The 13,090-nt window shown below is 40.1% G+C and overlaps 1 protein-coding gene across 2 annotated transcripts in view; it reads left to right on the plus strand.

Moving 5' to 3' along the window:
* Positions 1 to 1,886: 1,886 nt before the first annotated feature.
* NUP54 (nucleoporin 54) overlaps positions 1,887 to 13,090 on the plus strand; it is a 30,583-nt gene continuing 19,379 nt past the window's right edge. The window contains exons 1-4 of one of the 2 annotated variants that reach the window (XM_027058583.2): positions 1,887 to 2,073; positions 2,729 to 2,890; positions 5,688 to 5,771; positions 5,864 to 6,010. In XM_027058583.2, the coding sequence (XP_026914384.1) occupies positions 2,007 to 2,073; positions 2,729 to 2,890; positions 5,688 to 5,771; positions 5,864 to 6,010 (460 nt within the window). In that variant the 5' untranslated portion in view covers positions 1,887 to 2,006. The remainder of the gene's footprint in view (positions 2,074 to 2,728; positions 2,891 to 5,687; positions 5,772 to 5,863; positions 6,011 to 13,090) is intronic. The other variant, XM_027058589.2, reaches the window with a different exon arrangement.

A 13,090-nucleotide genomic window follows, 5' to 3' on the forward strand; every position in this document is an offset into this window, starting at 1 on the left:
TCTGTGATTTCACTCTGCTGGTTCTCCTAGCTCTCTGGCCAAGCTCTCAGGCTCCCTTGAGGGCTGTTTGCTTTCTTCTTTTCTTTCCTTTTTCTCTTTCTTTTTTTCTTTCTCTTTCTTTCTTTCTTTCTTTCTTTCTTTCTTTCTTTCTTTCTCTCTTTCTCTCTTTCTCTCTCTCTCTCTCTCTTTCTTTCTTTTGTGTTTATTTATTTGAAAGAAGAGAGAGTACAAGCAAGGGAGGGACAGAGAGAGAGGGAGAGAGAGAATCCCAAGCAGGCTCTGCGCTGTCATCACAGAGCTCTACATGGGGCTGGATCTCACGACCATGAGATCATGACCTGAGCCGGAATCAAGAGTCATACGCTGAAACGACTGAGTCACCCAGGCACCCCTGCTCCGTGCTTGATACTGTGCTCAGCTGCAACCTCTTCTCACTTGATACTCTTCCTGACAATTCCAGCGACTCCCTGACTTCAGGCACAACCCAAACACAGGTCTCTGTTCAACCTCAGTCGCACACACCAAACATGTCCTCAGCCAGACTGTCCTCAAGTCTGGAAAGTTAAGAAAGGAATACATTTTTTCTTGTCTTCGTTCCAAATTCCCATCACAATCTACCCAGTTGTACAAGTCAGAAACCAGGGACTCTTGCTAGACTCCTCCTATCCCTTCCCTCCACATCCCATCAGTCAAGTCCATCTGCTGCCATCTCCCTTCCGGCTGTCCTCCTCCCTGTATCAGCACTCTCACTGGAACACATGCAATTACCACTAATACCAAGATTTAATTTTTTGAATAGGTAACACATGTCTATTCTCAAGCGAAAAAGGGCTTTATGGGAAAAGTCCTCCACCCATCTCCCAGACACCCAGTTCATCCTCCCAGAGGCAACTAATGTTATTCACTTTTTTATATATAGCTTTCCAGGAATATTTTATACAAAAATGTGTATTTCTACATTCCAACCCTTTTTTGTCATCTAAATTGTAGCACAGCATAGACTGTTCTAATTGTTTTTCATGTAATTTATCTTTCAGATCTATCTTTTCAGTACATAAAGAGCTTTACTGTTCCCATTTCAGGTCTGAATAGCATTCCTTTTCATAAATGCAACTATTTAAGCAAACCCATTTGTTTCCAATCACTTGTTATACCTTGTATTTCATAACTTTGCCTAATCATTTATAATCATTTATAAGATAAATTCTTAGAAGTAGCATTGCTATGTCCAAGGATTTCTAATTTTGATAGACACAACGGCTTGTTATTGTTTTTCTTTTAACAGGTATACAAACACATGGATTTCAGAATCAAATAATTCTCTCAGGTTTGTTATTAAAAAAAAAAAACTAAATAGACATCATTTTCAAAGGCACCTCTGTTAGGTTTTTTGTTTTGTTTTTAATTTACCCCCATGACTAGGTAACAAGCTGCTTCAGTAATTCTCATGAGTTTTAGCATTATCCATTGACCCTACACTACGGAGATGAGGATTTGGCCTACCTATCCAGTACTCATTACACAGTCGCATTCATCCCCACGCACATCTTTTTTTTTTTTTTTTTTTTTTTGAGCGACAGTGCCCGGCGCGCCTGTGAAAAGGGGAGGGGCAGAGAGTGGAGTACAGAGGCTCCGAAGCGGTCTCTGCGCACCCAGCAAAGAGCCCAATGCGGAGCCCGAACTCACGAACCCAACTGCTTGTTAACGCACACCTTTCCCAAGCCTTTAAGGGCTTTCAGGCGCCAACGAGCCGCTAATTTGCCAGCATTTCCTCTCAGTTGTGACGCTCCACGCCACGTGAGGCCGCTAAGCCCCCGGAAGCTGGCGGGCCGGGGGGCGTTCCCCCTCCAATCCCCGCCTCCTGCGCCTTGCCTGCGCTCGGGTCTCTTTGGCTAGGCCAGAAAAGAGGCGGGACTCCGTTATCCGAGGGCAGTTTCCCGCCGGACCGAAAAGCCGAGAGCACCTAGTGTCGCGGGAGCAGTGCTTTGGTCCCCTGCTCCCGCGACATGGCCTTCAACTTCGGGGCTCCCTCGGGCACCTCTGGCACCGCTGCAGCCACCGCGGCCCCCGCGGGTAAGTGATCCTCCCAGACCTTCTCCCGGGGAGAAAGGGAGGCCTCTGGTCAGCCCCCTCGGTCCGAGACTCTCCAGTCCGGCGAACCTGGGGTCTCTTGGCCACTTGGAGACTTTAGGTGCCTGGGAAAAGGGCGGGCTGCGGCAGAGCGGGCCCAGGCGGCTCCTGAGGAGGCCGCTACGGAACTTGAGGCCCAGCCTGTGGCTTCCACGCCGTGCGTGGATCCCTGCAGTGCCCTGTCCTCCTAGGGTTCGCTTCCCGCCGCCGGCGAGTCGGACTCGGAGAGACTGGAGGGCGGCTCCTCTTCCCATTGCCGGAGACCCGCCCTGCCCTCCCCACCTCAGCCTCCCGGACCCGCGGGAATCCCTGCTTAGCTCCCGCTGCTGGGCTTGGTGAGGTTAGGGCTAGGGACCCCGGGGCGGTGCCCTGCGGCTTCTTTGGTCCTGGCCCCTTTGGTCCTTGCTGCGGGACTTCACGCTCCTGCTCCTTCCTCCTGTCCCCACCTCCTCCGCTTTCTTAACTCGTTTGGAGCTAAGTCAAGGTTTGTCTTTGCTCACTTCTGTGAAACCTGCTGACTCTTCTAATCCTCTTGCTTTCTTTTCTTTTTCTTCTTTCCCATTTTAAAATTTTGTTTCTTTGCCTACACGCCTATCAGGATTTGGTGGGCTTGAGACTGCCAACTCCACCGCCAGTGGGTTTAATTTTGGGGGTTTCGGATTAACTGCTAATCCTGCAGTGAACTTTAATATTGGCAATTTCGGTGTTTCTACTACCTCGGCGACTCCGTTCAATTTTGGTAACAGTCTGGCAAGTGCAGGTAGATACTGCGGGTCGTATGTGTAACGAATGTTGGGAGCCGGAGTCCAAGAATATTTTGTGGTTCCTAGTTTGGGAAAGAACACTGGCTTGCCTAATGAGGAAAGGAAATTCACTTTCTAGTGTGGAATCAAAAACATTTGTATCCAGTTTTGACTGCCTTAAAAGATTCGGTTTTAGGAAGTCTTGCAAGTTATAATGTTCCTTTTTTAAGCTTGCATTTAATTAAACAGAATATACCTTCCAAGTGATGAAAATTTCGAATGGATTATTATTTTGAGTAGATTATGTTTTCCAAATTATTACGTATCTCTTCCAAAATAAAAGCTCAGCAGTCAGGCTCGTTTTTCTGGGATTCTTGGACTCCTGCAGTCATTTTTTTTTTTTTTTTCATTTTTCCTGCATCTTTCATTGGAATTTCATTTGATTGTCCTTGTGTTTCCCAAGAGAAACAAGTCTTATACGAACAGCAGTAACTTGCCTTGTTTTTTATGGTGTGTAACAACAATAATGTATTTCTTTGGTCAACCCCAGATTAGGACACATTTCTATAAGATTTGTAGTTATGGAAAGAGCCCCCAATTTTTTACTGGATTTTTTGAGAAATGATCAGAGCAATTTATTGTCAAGTAGCATTGAGTTCAAGTAGGTAGGCTAGACATATTTGCATTCAAAGAGATAATTAGGAAGATTTTAGTGTCTATGTGGATTGAAGCTCCTTGGAAATTTGCAAAACACAAAGTATAATGTGTGTATATGTGTATATAAATTTAAAATAGGTCTATGTGTCCTTTACATACAGTCACCCTATAGAATAGTCTTGTTCCTCTGCTGCTCGTATATGAATTTCTTGTCCATATTCTCTTACATTATGCCACTTATGCCCGTGCCAATTATATGCATTTGGTAAACATTATTATTTATTCTCTAAAATTTACTTGGGAAGTCTGGTGTTTGTGCAGTATTTGTTAGCACAGTGTGAAAATCATCTTGGCATCTGGTTTGAAACCTTTTGAAGAATACTTGAAACCTTGAATTCCAAAGATAAAATAACCCATTATTAAGTAATCATGTATCACTGCCATTTGGTATGTTTACTTTTCCCTGTTTGCTTAAAATTGGCACTGGGTAAAACAGCAATATTATTTTGAAATTTGTGTTTCTGAACAAAGCTACCCAGCTTGTAATTCAACAACAGTAAATAAACTTGTTGGTATTTGCTTGATTTCATGTTCATTTGGAGTTACCACTGTTAAGTGTTGAGTTGTGATAATATAACTGTATTTTAACTACTTTATATATATGTTCATTAACTGAATCTTCAGCAAAGGGATAGAAACCCTTGTTTTGTATCTTTGCAGATCCACTATTACGAATAAACATTTTTGGTATTATGAAACATGATAAGATACTAATATTTTTATTGTGTAGCCAATCCAGAATATATCATAGTTTTTCTATGGAAGTGAAGAATAATGAAAAAGATTGAGAACAGTGTTCTGTACTTTAGGGGATTTTTATCAAAATGTTTATAGTTTGCAATACTACAGTAGAACCTACCTGGTTATGGCTGCAACATGCAGTCTATTTGTGAGTAATTTTCCAAATTAAAATTATATGATATCAAAAGGGTTGGGTTTTTTCCTTATATCTTTTATATAACATGAATCCCTGTCTCTTATACTAGAAATATATGAGATTAAAAATTAGAATTCCAGAAAACCTGTGGCATAACTCCGAGATCACTGATGGTTCAAATATTTTTCTTAAAAGTCTTTTTGGTATCACCTTGGTAATCAGGGAAAGACTGACAATAAGGGAAAAAACATAAAACAATTTTAGCTCGTCTGTATTCCATTCCATCCATATGTCAAGTTACATATGGTTAAGATGAGTTTCATCTCTAAACTTAAATCTAAAAATGAAATTTGTAGATCTGTTAGTTGCCAACTTGGTCCAGAGGGCTGTGCCAGTTCTCTCTTTCCCTAGTTTTTCCCCCTTCACTCTTCCTTCAAGAAACACATTCTTGTTGTAGGGAGGTCAGTATGTTTCCTTGGGAAAGTTGGTAAATTTTCATGAAGACTAAGTAGAAAGGAAGCTAAAATAGAACCTAAGTTAATTCACCAAAGCCAAAGTTTCAAACTGGCACCACAGTCTGCTAATACGATTTGTTTAGCACGCTACTTTAAAAATATTTGAATTCATTCCAAAAAATTAATTAGTTAATTAGGGTCTAAAATTCTGTAAATTTCACAGAGAAAATCTAGATCTTCGGGTTTGGGGGGGGGGGGGAATGGGAATAAACAACATTACTACCTTTCTCCTGTGGCAATAATCTGCTTGAATTTAGAAACTGCTTCCATTTTTAAAAACTGTTCACATTGAACAGTTCTACCAGTCAGTAAACACCTGGTCTATTTCACTTATTAATGTTATCAGCCTAAATCTTACAGGCATTTGAATTTGCAACTCCTGCTCTAAAAGTATATACGTAGTCATTTTAGAGTTTGTTAAGCATGCTAGTAGGCTTAACATGTTTTCTCAGCTGTGACTTAAGGGTATGTTGAAGAGTATGTATTGCATTGTGCTATTTCTGTTTTAAATACTTAGTCACTTTTTGCAACATTTGACTTCTTGATTAGTAGTATAGTTTTTTAAAAATTGAAGTTGAAAGTAGAGGAAGGAAAAATTAGATCAATAGATTTTGTCTCTATATGTGGCAATGACATAAAATAATTTGAAAAAGAAATGTATGTATATAAAAGATTCTGTCTGTTTTATTTATCCTTTTTAATTAGTTGGGTTTGGAGGATTTGGGACAACATCTACAACAGCTGGTTCTGCATTCAGCTTTTCTGCTCCAGCTAACACAGGCACTACTGGTAAGAGGACATCGTACGCCATTTGTAGAAATGAATGAGCTAAGAGCTTGGTTTTTTGGTTAACTTATGCAATTTTAATATTTCCTTCAAAGGACTCTTCGGTGGTACTCAGAACAAAGGGTTTGGATTTGGTACTGGTTTTGGCACAACAACTGGAAGTAGTACTGGTTTAGGTACTGGTTTGGGAACTGGACTGGGATTTGGAGGATTTAATACACAGCAGCAGCAACAGCAAACTAGTAAGTATAAGGGGCCTTTATCTTACTTTATATGACTTTATATATAAAACTAAGATATAGCTGACATCGAGTGCACTGTTCAAAACACTTTAATGATACCTTTTTTTTTTTTTTTTTGAAAATTTATCAGTATGTTCCACAAGATTCCAAAAGCTACTTCTCATGTCAATATATAATAGCAACTGGGGAGAAGACTGATTAGCAGGATGAGGATTATAAAACTTCTGTGTTTAGTAACAGTCTGTAAATTTTTGTTGCTACAAGTAACACAAAAGTAAATCTGCATAAAAGTACAGCTTAATGAATTGTATATATAATAAGGTGAACACCCTTGGAACCAGTACCTAAGTCAGGAGGTGGCCCCTGGCCAACCACTTGAGAAGCCCTCTACATTGCCCTCCCAGTCATTTCCCAATCAGAGGAGCTATAGTCCTGTCTTTCATGGTGATCTGTTCTTTACTTTTCTTTACAGTTTTGTCACGTAAGTGTGTAAACAGTATTGTTTAGTTTTATGTGTCTTAAATCTGTGTAAGTTCCCCTGTTAGCCCTCCCCCCTTTTTTTCTTTTTCCTATTTGTTAAATCAGACCATTTTTCCTGTAGAGTTTTTCAAGTCAGGACTCTACTGGATTGCATTCCTGTGGTATAGTTTAACATATTTCGTTGTTTTCTGTGTTTTTTGTAAATTGGGTTGGATATAGGCACTTATGTATGTTGATAGTTGTTTTTTGTTTGGTTTCAAGACTACTTTATGGATAGTGTTGTATTCCTTTTTTTTAACGTTTGTTTCAAGAGAGAGAGTGAGTAGGTGATGGCCAGAGAGAGATAGAGAATCCCAAGCAGGCTCCACACTGTCAGTGTGTAGGGCTCGATCCCACAACCATGAGATCATGACCTGAGAAAAACCAACAGTTGGATGCTTAAACCGACTGAGCCACCCAGGCACTCCAGTAGTGTTGTATACTTTATCAAGAGGTATATAATGTCTCTCTTTTTCATTGTATAAGCAGCAGCCATCCGTTAATTCATTAGGGGTTGCAAAATGGTATTTATTCCAACCCTATGATTCCTTTTCCGTGTATTTGTTGGAATACTTTAATAACAAGAAACTTTATCCACTATCTGGTTCATCCTTTCCCATATTCATTATTAGTTTTCAAAATAAAGAGTTGGTTCCCTATCATTCTCTAAAGGAAACCAATTAATTTTTCTTATAATGTTAGGAACTTAAATATTTCAGCTACCTATATTTGTATTTTTTAATCTGTTGCAGTTATTATCCTTATTGATGCTTAAATGTTGCATCTTTGGCCAAAGATGCAAGCCTCTTCAGACTGGCTCTCAAGTCCTTTGACACAACGTAGAATTAGTCTTTTATTTATTTGTTTTTTAAAGTTTATTTATTTATTTTGAGAGAGAATGGTGAGGAGGGGCAGAGAGAGGGAGAGAGAGTGAGAATCCCAAGCAGGCTCTCCACTGTCAGCACAGAGCCCAGTGCGGGGCTTGAACCCATGAACCATGAGATCATGACCCGACCCAAAATCAAGTGTTGGATGCTTAACCGACTGAGCCACCCACGCATCCCTAGAATTGGTTTTTGATAGCTTCCTTACTATCTGGTATGGCAGTGTGTTCCAGGGTTCTCTTGTATTGGCTAATTTTTTTAATTCTCACGAGAATCCTATGAAATGGTACTCGTGGTATTTCCATTTTATAGGTGAAGAGGGATTGTGACTTTTCCATATACCTCCCAGGAAGTAGTATAGAAACACGAATGCGAGTTTTTTGACTTCCTACGTAATGCTCTTTTCACTTTTCCAGTCTTCTACCTCTTAAATCACTTTTGCTTCACTTTTCTTAGGTAACTTGATTGATTGGCTAAAATTCATCCTACTAAAGTTATTCAAGATCAGTAGTTATTAAACATAAATTTAAGGAATTGTGTAGCCAAAAGGACGAAGATAATAATAGTCTCAGAATTCTTTCTAGTATTCTAATCATTCCTCTTTTCTGTTATCTTCCTGCAAAAATAGAAAGTTTGTTGGAAATCCAAGTACTTTGGGAGAAGAAAGGGAAAGTGAAGTTTTTTCTTTTGAAATTTTCTTTAAAATAATATCTCTCCAACTATTTGTTACTGTAGTTAAACTTGCTTTGGTTAGGAAAAATGGGAAGTTGAATTTGGTGCTATTCATTTGTATAATGAAAGGGGCTTATTCAGTTATGTAGCAGCCACTTACTGACTGTATGTTTGTATGTCAGGCATCGGGTATATAAGGTTGAAAGCCACAGTCCCTGCTTATAGTCTACAGGGAGGTAGAATAATGAGCATTTAATTAGAATAATAAACTCCAAGTTATAAAAAATACACATATGTTTGAAAGCACTAAAACAGACCCCTACAAGGTACTATGGAATACAGAGGAAGAGCTGAGTCTTGAAAGAATTAGTTGGATAAAGTCAGGAAAGGGTATTCCATGTAGAGGGGTAACTGACAGAAGCATCAGTGTATGGCATAGCATGATGAATTTGGGACCTGCTGTAAGGAGTTTTGAGCTTAATCTGCAAAGATTATGGAGCTGTTGCCTTACTTTTCAAACCCCCGCTTGTATGAGGTGCTTGCTGTCTGGCTGTTCCATCTGAGATGTGTTTAATTTCAGTTACCTGCTGACTTCCTGGACAGTACCTCTTATTCAATGAAAACTTTGGCAACTGGCTCTCAGTTTTGCTTTTCTTTTCAACTTCTGTCTGGGTTATTTAAACATCACATGGCTATATACTGAGATAGCCATGCCATCTAACTTTTATTCCAGAGACTTCTTCCATTTCACTTAAACCATAATTTTTACCCTGGACCTTGGCAACATCTGAAAATGTTCAAAATCACTAATGTGAACATCCCACAACCTATTCTTTTAGCCTGCCTTTTTAACTACTTCCAGTGTAGCTATTCCTAGACCTCATTAGGACCTTTAGACAGTGACATTTTCGTTTAGACCATTTTCTATTCTTCCATCAGCTTCTTGTCTATACTCTCTAATTAGCTTAGATTCCATAGCCTGCCATTTCAGTCACTGATTGTCAGTATGCTAAACTTCTTCGTCATTGTATTATGTGCCTGAGGGGGAAAAAAATCCAAGCTGGTGTAAGCCCAACTGTCTGTCTAGATACTGCTTGAGAAAATCACATAATACAAAGGATTAAATAGTATCTCTAAATTCTTTTTTTTTTTTTAACATGTTATTTTATTTTTTGAGAAACAGAGAGACCATGAGCAAGGAAGGGACAGAAAGAGGGAGACACAGAATCCAAAGCAGGCTCTAGGCTATAAGCTTTCAGCACAGAGCCCGATGCGGGGCTTGAACCCATGAACGCAAGTTTGTGACCTGAGCTGAAGTCGGACGCTCAATGGACTGAGCCGCCCAGGCTCCCCGTTAATTTTTTTTTAATGTTTGTTTATTTTTGAGAGAAAGAGAGCGCAAGCAGGAGAGGGGCAGAGAGAGGAGATACAGAATCCCAAAGCAGGCTCCAGGCTCTGAGCTGTCAGCATAGAGCCCAATGTGGGACTAGAACTCAGGAACCATGAGATCATGATCTCTGCTGAAGTTGGACACTTAACCGACTGAGCCACCCAGGCGCCCCAGTACCACTAAATTCCTAATCGCTGACCTAAGTTGGGGCCTCAGCACTGCCTGGTAATTCTACGAAGTTTCTATTTTGTTTTTATGTTTATTTATTTTGAGACAGAGAGAGCACACACACAAGCGGGGGAAAGGCTAAGAGAGTCTGAGGCAGGCTCTGCATTGACAGCACAGAGCCCAACATGGAGCTCATCTCATCAACTATGAGATCATGACCTGAACCGAAATCCAGAGTCCAACATTAACCAACTGAGCCACTGACGCGCCCCAGATTGCTGAAGTGTTTTAAAGCAAATCCCAATACGTCCCCTCACTGTCACTTTACTATGCTTCTCTCTTTAAAAATATGGGCATCACTCCAACTTGCTATTAATAATTCCTTGGTATCCTCTAATACCTAGTTCTTAATCACATTTCCATTTATGTTTCATTGAAGTTTTCTTCAGCTGGTTTACTCAAATAGTGATCCAAACAAGGTCTCCACATTTATTTTCTTGTTGTGTCTCAAGTTTCTTTTCAGTATAGAGTGTTCCCTTGCTCCTTTTTACCCCCTTCATGAATTGTTGGAGAAACTGGGCCACTTGTCCTATGAAATGTCCCCCATTCTAGATTCGTATCCTTGTAGTATCATTTAACTTTATCCCCCACTTTTCTGGTTAATGAAGTTAGCTTTAGGTACTTTATATTCAAGTTTGACTTTTTGGCACAGATACTTTGCCAGTTGTGCTACATGCTTCATACTATATCACATTGAAAGTTTTTTTCCCTCTTTTGGTGATGCTAAGATTGATCTTTGGGTTCAGGTTGTGACAGCCAATCTGTCTTGTAAAGTTCCTCATCAGTCTTTAACCTAATGGTTTCATTCATTGATGATCATTGCCTCAGTCAGTTATTTTATTAGGAGTTGCAAAATGGTGATCTCCCATTTCTGCCCTCCCTTCCACACTAAAATTCGTCTGGGAAACAAAGGTTTTCTCCCCCCAGGTGACTGTTTGGTCACCCTGAAATAGAATTTGTATAGGAAGAGTAGGCTAAAAATTTTTTCTTTAATTTTTTTTATTTTAGAGAGAGAGTGCGAGTGGAGGGGAAGGGCAGAGGGAGAGTGGGGGAGAATCTTAAGCAGGCTACACGCTCAGTGCAGAGTCCAACACAGGGCTGTATCCCATGACCTGAGCTGAAATCAAGAGTCAGATGTCCAGCTGACTGAGCCACCTAGGCGCCCCTAAAAATTCTTTTCAATTGACAGTTTTTATAAGAAGTTGTTGTTGGCCTGATTATTTCCAGTGGTGTCCAAGGAATTGAATTTTAAGTTTTTGATCTTTACTTTTAAAAACTGTAATTCTGAATGCATGAGTTTTCATAAATTGACTGTGCTTGAGTTGGTTGCATTCATTATTCTTTTTGATGCTCAAATTATCACAGTTTTGGTCAATATGAGCCCTTGAACAATACCCTGGTCTGTTATTTCTTACCTTATTGTTTAGTACTCCTTATTACTTCCACTGGTTCATCTTCCCCCTCCTTTTTGCCAGAGGTTTGCACATGCTGTTCATCTTTGCCCCTACCTCATGGCTTGGCTGACTGCTTCCTTTAGGCCTTAGTGAAATTCTAATGGAGCAGTCTTCTCTTGTCTCCCTCCTCCCCCACCCGACCCGACTTGATTAGCTCCCTCATTCAGTACTCTCATAGCCTCTGTATTTCTCTAAGGAACTTACCACAATTGTAAATATTTGTTTGATGTGCTGAGTTTGTTTACCATTCTGTCCTTAGTATTTAGCTCTGTGTCTAACATTTAGGGGATACTCAGTAAATACTTGTTGAATGAGTGAATGAACGTATGTTATCAAAGATAAAACCAGAAGAGACTATGTATTGTGAGGAAATCTAAGGGAGAAGAGCATTTCCTAGGAGGATGTGTGTTCAGTGAAAGTTGAAGATTTTCTTTGGGAGCTAAAGGAACAATCTACAGCATGAGGACGCTGAGAAGGTAGAGAGGTATGAGAGGTCTAATAATGCTAAGGGGTTGGAAAGAATGTATTGAACTTTATAATTTGAGTTCCTAAGTGCCTTCCAGCAAGTGAACTCTGAGTAGACTAGTGTGGTTGTAATCTAGTGTGAAATGTAAAAAGGCAGCTAAATGAATCAGTACAGATCATAGTTTATCTCATTTAAAAGTTGAGGAGATTGGGGTGCCTGGGTGGCTCAGTCGGTTAAGCAGCCGACTTTGGCTCAGGTCATGATCTCGTGGTCCGTGAGTTCGAGCCCCATGTCGGGCTCTGTGCTGACAGCTCAGAGCCTGGAGCCTGTTTCAGATTCTGTGTCTCCCTCTCTCTGACCCTCCCCCGTTCATGCTCTGTCTCTCTCTGTCTCAAAAATAATAAATAAACATTAAAAAAAAAAAGTTGAGAAAAAACCTAGGAATTTCTTAGCCAAGGCTACAATAAATACAATAAATATTGAGCTTATAATACCAGGATTCAAGTCTTGTGGCTTCTAGTCCAGTTCTTTACAGTGTTTATATGTGCCCATTTGGGAATTTATACTATTCATCTAGGGGGGTAATAGTAGCCCCTCTCTAGCCCTGTAGAAGCCCCAGTGACCATATGGTACTTAAAATCTTTAGACCTGAAAGAAACTTAACTATCATCTAATATAGTGGCCCTAAAACTCAGATCATTTTGGTAATATTTTCATGATTTTTCTCTTACCTACTTACCATTTGTGTTATTAAGAATTTTCTTTAGGGGCATCTGGGTGGATAAGTTGATTAAGTGCCCGACTTCGACTCAGGTCATGATCTCATGGTTCGTGAGTTCGAGTCCCGTGTTGGGCTCGCTGCTGTCAGCACAGAGCCTGATGTAGGGCTCAAACTCACAAATTGTGAGATTATGACCTGAGCCTAAACCAAGAGTTGGATGCTCACCCAACTGAGCCACCCAGACTAGGTGCTCCTAGACTTGTTCTTTGATAGAAAGTGAGATAAGCAGATGTGAGGCATTAAAGGCATACTGGCACCCAACCTAGACTTTTTAAAATGTATTATGAGAACAGAGAAAGACAGATACCATACGTTTTCACTCTTATGTAGATCCTGAGAAACTTAACAGAAACCCATGGGGGAGGGAAAGGAAAAAAAAAAAGAGGTTAGAGTAGGAGAGAGCCAAAGCATAAGAGACTCTTAAAAACTGAGAACAAACTGAGGGTTGAAGGGAGGTGGGAGGGAGGGGAGGGTGGGTGATGGGTATTGAGGAAGGCACCTTTTGGGATGAGCACTGGGTGTTGTATGGAAACCAATTTGACAATAAATTTCATATATTGAAAAAAAATTAATAAAAACAAGGAAAAGTAAATATAGGGCAAGCAACAATCTTTGCCACATCTAGTGCCTAGTGGTGAGCATATTACGGACACTCAATAAATTCTTCTTGATTGATTAAAAAAAAT

Source organism: Acinonyx jubatus, chromosome B1, assembly GCF_027475565.1.
Source record: "Acinonyx jubatus isolate Ajub_Pintada_27869175 chromosome B1, VMU_Ajub_asm_v1.0, whole genome shotgun sequence".
NCBI classification, from domain to species: Eukaryota; Metazoa; Chordata; class Mammalia; order Carnivora; family Felidae; genus Acinonyx; species Acinonyx jubatus.